Genomic DNA, 8821 nt, shown 5'->3' with positions numbered 1-8821 from the left:
CAGCCCAGCCTAAGAAAATGTGTCCGTTGGCAAAAAGAAAAAATGGAGGTTTTCTCTGCTTTAGTACAAACACACAGCAGTAAGATGGATCATGTGAATACAACACTGGGCCTTAGAAGTAGAAAAATGAATTATAGCAAAGCCAACACTTTAAGCAGGGAATATGTTTTCTCCACCTGCAGCAGAAAATGTGTATTTTTCATCGGTGGGAAGAGTCAGCATCACTTCCTCTTTCACACAACACAATCATTAATCTGCATCGGAACAAGAAAGCCACTCAACCAGCAGCCGGAAACACTGAATAAGTCTGGCTGTTATTATCAATGCGTGGGCAGCGATAATGCAACATGGAGAGATGTAACCATATTAGGCCCTGAGCCGCGTGAACGCCACTGACTGATGAGCCTGTAAGCTATATCATCATCACCATCATCATCACATCCACTTGTTCTCATGAGGCTGCCTCTTCTATAATAAATATGAGAACAGTATAATTGTGAAAATATATTTAATCACTAGACATAGCATAGTTACATAAAGGTAATGCAAAAACACAGATCTCCGTAGAATATAAAGGGGTAGACCTACTGCGAAGGTTTGAGCTCCCTCCTCAACAGCAGCAAGTTCACCACGAGGGGAGGGCGTGGTAAAAAACAACAACAACAACAACACGCGGCTGCTAGAGGATGTCGGCGCGTGTTAACAGTTCAGGCTATCCTGCAAAGGGGCCCGCGAGCCTTCTTTGGAGCCTGCGCGAGACGGTCCAGCTAAAGAAGCACCGGCGCCCTCCTGCTCCATCCGGAAGAAGAAAACACAAAAATCACGCCGTGTCCCCGGATGCTCTGCACGAGCCGGGAGTGTCCGCGCGGGGAGTGTCCGCGCGGCCGGGGAGTCACTCCTCCAGAGCGTTCTCCGAGTGGGAGCTCGAGCCTTCGGACTGCCGGTCGGCGGCGGTTCGCTCCTGTTCGGAGAGCTGCTCGCTGCTGGGGATGGAGTTCTTCTTCGGGCGGCCTTTTGGCTTGGTGGGGGACTCCAGGCCTCCCCCCTGCAACACCTGCGGGTTGAACATGAGCAGAGAAATCTGTTGATGATGTACGTTCACATAAAGAAGAAGAAAAGTGACTCACACCAACACACACACACAACAAATACAGTTACAGACAGCCGTTCCCCCTCAATTCCAAATTAATTAAGATATGACAGATGCCATCTCATCTCCTAAAAAGGTCCAAACAGGCTTAAATCTCCACCACTGCGATGCATTCACTCAACGTTTCCCATCGACATCTGTTGAAATAACACAAAACAGACTACTCGCTGTTTTTGTGTTGTTGTTCAGGCCTAACCTCATATCAAATGACCACTACCGCATTATCATCATCATATTCGTAATCATCATCACCATCATCACCACAATGAGGAATAACTTACAATTTTCTTCCATTTCATCCGTCTGTTCTGGTACCATGTTTTCACTTGCAGCTGACTGAGGCCCAGAGACTCAGCCAGGTCTATTCTGTGAGGAACAGATACATCAATGCGATCAATAACTCCACATCACATCATGCTGCTTGAGCTTTGTTTCTATTGTCTGTATTATGGATCAGTCGCTTCTATAACTCAGCATAATCAATTATTTAAATGATCTTATGCTGATAGGGTTACCAATTGCTGCTTGCAAACAATACCCTTTGCATTTTGATAAACCCCTACATTATAACATTGCCTGTTTTTGTGAAAATGTTGGCAAAATATTGTAGTTTGGTGGGTAGTTTTTTTGACTCCACGTGTTTGTACTTGATTACTTTTATAGGAACACAATACAAGTATTTTAGCATTGCAAAGAAGACTTTGAAACATAATTGTAGGGGGAAGCGTTTACAAATGGTAGGCCAAGCGGTTAATAGAGAAAATAATATCAATAATAATACACAAATTAGATAAAATAGCGACAGTTATTTCGAGTCAAAATGTTGGCTATAAGGGCGGTAAAATCAACCAGTCTCGTAGACCCACCTATCGGGCGTAGACAGATACTTCTGCTTCTCGAAGCGCTTCTCCAGCCCCATGAGCTGCAGCTCGGTGAACACGGTGCGGCTCCTGCGGCCCTTCTTGCTCTTGCCGCCTCCGTCGGCCCCGTGCTCCAGCTTCCCGCGGAGGTGCAGGTCCAGCGGCAGGTGGTGAGACGCCGGGCCGCCGATATGCAGGCCCGACGCCGCGGACAGCAGCTGGGCGCCGAGCGGGGAGCCGAGCGAGCAGGACAGCGGGGACATGGGGAACTTGAGGAGGCTCGTCTGGTCGGCTTTTAGGACTGGAGGGACCGGTGGGGGCAAGACACGGAGAGGTTTGTTTTTAGTATAGCTCAAGTTACTGCTATAGGTTCGCTTCAGGACGCGGTTTGACCAGTCTGATGGGTGTGCGGTTGTCCATAGGCGCCACACACATTTCTAACTACTTCAGGTCAGACTTCAGGGCCGATTTATGATATGAATATGCAGTTAGGTTAAACTAGCAACAACTATGGGGCCTCATAATTGAATGCTCTGAAACGTTAGAATAAGACATGTCCTGTTATTTGTTTAGTATTGTGTTCTATTAAAACAGATATAGGCCCTATGCATCTGTATTTTTAATAAGGCAGGAACCAGCTGGACATAAACTATAATTTCATCTGTCTACATGTAGGCCTAGATCAATTCTAACATCAGTTCAAGTGGAAAAAGGCCTGGCACTGAGTTTATATGTTTAATGATGAAGTCAGTAAATAAATATGAACAAAATAAATCTAAAATATACAAATATAAATGCAGATGTCTGATTATAACGCTTGGCCACATCATATTTTGAAAATATTTATTTTTAAACAGGAATGAATATCAGTAAAAAACACAACATTTATAATTATTTGTTCTTTTTATCCACTGATTATTCTGAAACCTGACCGAGAATCCACAATTTACTCATGCAACTTAAAAATAAATGTCGTATTTTATTTTATATGAAAATAATTTTATCTCGTTTGTAGCCGTTATGTTGTTTTGTTTCCCCAAGTAAACAAATGAGACGTTTACTTTTCTTTTCAATAGACTTGAATTCGCCCCGGTTGTCTCCTTTAACTGACACATTTACTCCATAATGTCGGTTGTATGTCACTCTTGCACAATTGTTGCAAATCATTAGCTGCAACTCGATTCAAAATTATTTTCTTTTTAATCCTGCATGTGTCAGAAGTTTCATTATTTTCCCTCGAAAGACTCTTTTTTAATCAGGAGCAAAATACGCACTTAAAATTGTATATGCATCTAAAATTTATGAATCTAAATTCAAATTTTAAATCTATGTTATCCTTATTAATACTATATATTTACAAATATTACATATATTATATTATCATCTATTATCTTCAGTTCTCTCACATCGCCTCTTTCTACTCATTCATCCGCGCACAGCCGCCTCTTACCCAGCTGGTTATGGAAAGGCCGGGCGGACAAGAGAGCCTGCACCCCGAACTTAAGCAGCTCCCCGGCCGGAGCCGACGCTTTGTGCTCCGGGTGGTCGGTCAGGATCTCCTCTATCATGAAACTCCTGTAGCGGTGAGTCCTGTGGTCGTGCAGCGGAGCCTCCGGAGCATAGTAATGCGCCCCAATGTCCAAATGATGCTGCATAGTCTGGCCGTGCGCTCACCCCAAAACAGACACCGAGCGCGTGCACCGAATATCGCTCCCTGCAGTGGCCCAAGCCAGCTGTCACATTCCCGCTGCGGAGCCTCTGTAGTCCGGGGATCGAGACGGCGGATCAAAGTTATCCTCCAGGTGGGGAGAAATACTAAGCACAGGCCGCGAGACGGCTTCTCGCGTCCCGTGTCGGTTTACTTCGCGCCGGGTTTGGTTCTACTTGGAGAAGAAGTGTGGAACCAGGAGCGAACCTTTGACCGAAAACTCCCGAAGCCGGCTGCGTTCATGCCCACTCCGCTGCTCCTGCTGCTGTGTGTGTGCGTGTGTGTGTGCGCGCGAGCGGCGGAGGTCTGAGCTAATCTTCAGCCGCTGAGCGCGTCACCTTGGCAGTGAGCGGAGGAATAAGGCTTTGGGTTTTATGGGTCTCGTCGCGGAGCTCCGCCTCCTCTCGGGGCTCGTCCGCTTGGAGCCAAAGTTACATGCAAAGCCGCACTTGTCCTGCATGGATTTATATGCAAAGGGTAGAAAATAAGGACGGACACTTGAAATGTCCTGCAGGTGACTTTGCGACTTATAAATCATGTTGACGATGGCAGGTTGTACAATAAGCGTATCATTTATTTTCTACAATTAACACTTGAACTCATGAAGGGCATTTAGAAATGGCAAGGTACAAAATGTAAACCATACTTTGGTGTTTACTTTTTACCATTTTACTTAAGATTTCATATAAAAATGTTTTTCTTTTTCCAACACTGACGATGAGGAAGTTCTTGGGTAGCTGATGAGATTTAATATAGAAACTACATTTTTGTGATTTAGAGGATATATCAGTGCTCCACTTCAGTCTGTCAGGCGCCACTGAGGTAAAAGGAAAACAAATTAATTCTAGAGGTTAAAAACAAAAAACACACCAGAGCACCTCTGAGATTTCTTTCCCCTTTGTGGTTATTTGCCTCAAAAGATTGTGAAACATCTCCCACAGCATATTTTTAGCATGCCTCAGGGCTGCTGCGAGAAGAGCTGAAAACCTCAGGGAACCGTTGAATGCTTCACAGCTGGTGGTCTATTCAAATGTGTTTTTTACATTTGAAATCTCATTTTGTTGAACCCTTTCGTTCACATGACACAGTTTACAGCCGACGAAACATAACTTGCATCATCACTGAACACGTTGGAAACTAAACAACGCAACAATCAGATGTTCATCTCAAAAATGGTTTCCAATATAAGCAGCATAGAATAACATGTTGTCATGGAATGCACAACTGGGAAGGCCCATTGCAGTTGTAAGTGTAGAAGTACCTGCTAAATGATGCAGTATTGTTCGAGACCCCTTTGAGTAAAACTGGAGAACAGCGTTTCCTAAAAAAAACACTAGTTTTAATGGCCATACGTTATCCAATAAAGCATGAAATGAAAGCATGAAATATTAATATATTTTACACTAACACGACTTAACAAAGGCTCATATTTTAAACTATTTTTACTTTGAGGAACTTTCATTTTGTGTTTTGATTTTGGTCACCTCTGTGGACAATAGTGGTAGTGCTTCAGAGCACCAGAGTCCCTTTAGACTCAGTCTGCCCCTCTCAGTCCTGGTTCTGGTTCTGCCGTGTCTCCCTTCCCTCCAGGGGGTCCAGCAATACGGCCTGGGTCTCCAGCAGCGTGGTGTCAGTGTTGGCTTCCAGCGGGGACCGGAGGAGCAGAGAGGAGAAGCTCTGCTCCTGGAGGAGCTGAGCTTCTCCTCGTCCTGCGGGAGCTTCCGAATGCAGGTCGAGGGCGGAAGCAAAGCCGGATCTGGGTCTGTCCACGGTGGACCGGTCTCTGCTGGAGGAACTGGGTCTGTCCACGGTGGACCGGTCTCTGCTGGAGGATCTGGGTCTGTCCACGGTGGACCGGTCTCTGCTGGAGGATCTGGGTCTGTCCACGGTGGACCGGTCTCTGCTGGAGGAACTGGGTCTGTCCACGGTGGACCGGTCTCTGCTGGAGGATCTGGGTCTGTCCACGGTGGACCGGTCTCTGCTGGAGGATCTGGGTCTGTCCACGGTGGACCGGTCTCTGCTGGAGGATCTGGGTCTGTCCACGGTGGACCGGTCTCTGCTGGAGGATCTGGGTCTGTCCACGGTGGACCGGTCTCTGCTGAAGGATCTGGGTCTGTCCACGGTGGACCGGTCTCTGCTGGAGGATCTGGGTCTGTCCACGGTGGACCGGTCTCTGCTGGAGGACCTGGGTCTGTCCACGGTGGACCGGTCTCTGCTGGAGGATCTGGGTCTGTCCACAGTGGACCGGTCTCTGCTGGAGGATCTGGGTCTGTCCACGGTGGACCGGTCTCTGCTGGAGGATCTGGGTCTGTCCACGGTGGGCCGGTCGCTGCTGGAGGACCTGGGTCTGTCCACGGTGGACCGGTCTCTGCTGTAGGACCTGGGTCTGTCCACGGTGGACCGGTCTCTGCTGGAGGATCTGGGTCTGTCCACAGTGGACCGGTCTCTGCTGGAGGATCTGGGTCTGTCCACAGTGGACCGGTCTCTGCTGGAGGATCTGGGTCTGTCCACGGTGGACCGGTCTCTGCTGGAGGATCTGGGTCTGTCCACGGTGGACCGGTCTCTGCTGGAGGATCTGGGTCTGTCCACGGTGGACCGGTCTCTGCTGGAGGATCTGGGTCTGTCCACGGTGGACTGGTCTCTGCTGGAGGATCTGGGTCTGTCCACGGTGGGCCGGTCTCTGCTGGAGGATCTGGGTCTGTCCACGGTGGACCGGTCTCTGCTGGAGGATCTGGGTCTGTCCACGGTGGACCGGTCTCTGATGGAGGATCTGGGTCTGTCCACGGTGGACCGGTCTCTGCTGGAGGATCTGGGTCTGTCCACGGTGGGCCGGTCTCTGCTGGAGGATCTGGGTCTGTCCACGGTGGACCGGTCTCTGATGGAGGATCTGGGTCTGTCCACGGTGGACCGGTCTCTGCTGGAGGATCTGGGTCTGTCCACGGTGGACCGGTCTCTGCCGGAGGCCCTGCTGGAGTCTGAGCTGAAGCAGTTTCTGGTGAACCTGCATGATTTCATCCGGTGGCACCGATGACGAACATTAAGAATAACTCCATAGAAATAGACAATCTTCTCTCCGATGGTCTTGTTTACTGATGTAGGTCATGAGAATCAGGATTAAACTGAGACGGTTTCATAATGAGGTTTAAAGTTCCTCACAGAAACGTTAAGTGTGCAGAACAGGAGAATCGGGATAAGAGTCTTATTGATCATTTGAATTAGTTGTCTTAGCTCTCGATACAATAGAGTGTTCTGTAAAAGCAATTTTGTAAAATCATGAATCCTCCAAAATAATGTGTGTTATGTCATGTTGTGTGACACAAAGTCAGTCTTCTGAGGAAAATAAGAAGAAAAAAAGTTCAGAATTGATTTGCCCTTGCTGTATTCAAATGAGTTGGCTTCGGTCATAGATAATACATAAGCAAATGATCAAATAGTTCCTGTGAATCGTAATCAGTATTCTTTCTAACATTGTAGAAGAAGCCGTTCTTCCCATCTGCCAAGTCAATCAAACATTTGTGTGTAAAAACTCATCTGGTCTTCAGGAACAAGTAGTAAATAACGGATTCGTTCAAGTTGTTCATATTTGCCACAATCGAGTTTCCATCTCCAGCTGGCTTTCGTTCAACACGCCTTCCCCCGCTGGTCACTTCTCAGACTGCAAGGACAGTTTCCATCATCATCGCCACTAATGCAGTAGAAAGGAATGAAATACACGATACCCAAAGATAGTAGCAACATGTCTGACTAACAACACCAACAGCAGGTCATAACTCTGTTACTTGCACCAACAACATTGATCAAATCTTGCAAATCCTTTGACATTCAGTCCATTCTTGTGCGAGAGATATTTATCGACAGTGTTGTAAACTATATGATCAGGCCAATATGTTACTTTTGCATGTTTAGTGTGTGTTCTGTCAATGTAATGTGTTCATTATTTTCAAAAGTCATTATTGCCAAAGTCAGAACTATTGTACGAACAACGTAGTTGATTTTTGGAAAGAAGTGAGAGCTCTTAACTGTAAAACATCTTTACCATGCACTATAGATGGAATCTCAGGAACAGACAACATTGCTGAGTTATGGCGACAGCATTATAGCACCTTATTGAACTGCATCAAAAGTGATTTGTACAGCGTGGACAGTTCTGAGAGTAATGAGTCAATGGCAATTACATCATATGAGGTGCACCAAGCTATCAACAAACTGTCTGAAGGCAAAGCAAGTGGTTTAGACCATATTACTGATGAACACCTTAAATATGCTAGTCCGAGGTTAGCTCCTCTCCTCGCTATTTGTTTTACTGGCTTCATGATTCACGGCTTGTTACCAGACTCAATGCTGTCTGTTCTCTTAGTGCCAGTCATTCAAAACAAAGCTGGTAAAGTATGTAGCCTAGAGAATTACAGGCCCATTGCTTTGGCCAGCGTCCTGTCAAAAGTCCTGGAAAGAATTCTGCTGGACAGAATACAGGACTTCATCACCTCCACAGATAACCAGTTCGGCTTCAAAGCCAAACATGGCACTGACTTGTGTATATATGCCTTAAAGACATTGTCAACAAATACAGAGGTCAAAACTCATCACTTCTTATGTGTTTTATTGATGCCTCCAAAGCTTTTGATCGTGTTAATCATAGTAAATTATTTTTTAAACTGAGCCAAAGAGGTGTCCCCACATACATTGTGAGAATTCTGGCTTACTGGTATGCGCACCAGACTATGCAAGTAAAATGGGGTAAAAGTGTGTCAGCCCCATTTGGGGTTAGCAATGGTGTCAGACAAGGGGGAATTTTGTCCCCAATTCTGTTTAATCTGTATATTGATGATCTGTCCAAGCAACTGAAAGCCTGTACTACTGGTGCATGATTGGAAATACTCTGGTTAATCACATCATGTATGCAGATGATCTGGTGATCTTTAGTCCTTCTAGCGCTGGTCCTAGGAAATATTAGGTTTTTTTCAATTGTGTATTTTATACTGATGTATATCAGTATAAAATATATATATTTATTATTATTTTTCTCCCATTGCAACTCAACAGCATGATTTTAATAAAACAGCCACTAGGCAGCACCAGAGGACCTCAGAAAGAGATACACGG

The 8821-nt window shown here is 46.0% G+C and overlaps 1 protein-coding gene across 1 annotated transcript; it reads right to left on the bottom strand.

The window, feature by feature from the left end:
• Positions 1–892: 892 nt before the first annotated feature.
• barx1 (BARX homeobox 1) lies at positions 893–3665 on the bottom strand (the record flags this gene model as incomplete). The annotated part of the gene is made up of 4 exons (XM_079265292.1): positions 893–1054; positions 1432–1516; positions 2017–2311; positions 3461–3665. 4 exons carry the CDS (start codon positions 3663–3665, stop codon positions 893–895), a joined length of 747 nt encoding a protein of 248 aa, XP_079121418.1.
• Positions 3666–8821: the final 5156 nt, after the last annotated feature.

Source organism: Melanostigma gelatinosum (assembly GCF_949748355.1).
Source record: "Melanostigma gelatinosum genome assembly, chromosome: 3".
In the NCBI taxonomy this organism is placed as follows: Eukaryota; Metazoa; Chordata; class Actinopteri; order Perciformes; family Zoarcidae; genus Melanostigma; species Melanostigma gelatinosum.
Note: the sequence above shows the minus strand (reverse complement) of the source record. Positions and strands in the feature narration are given on the sequence as shown.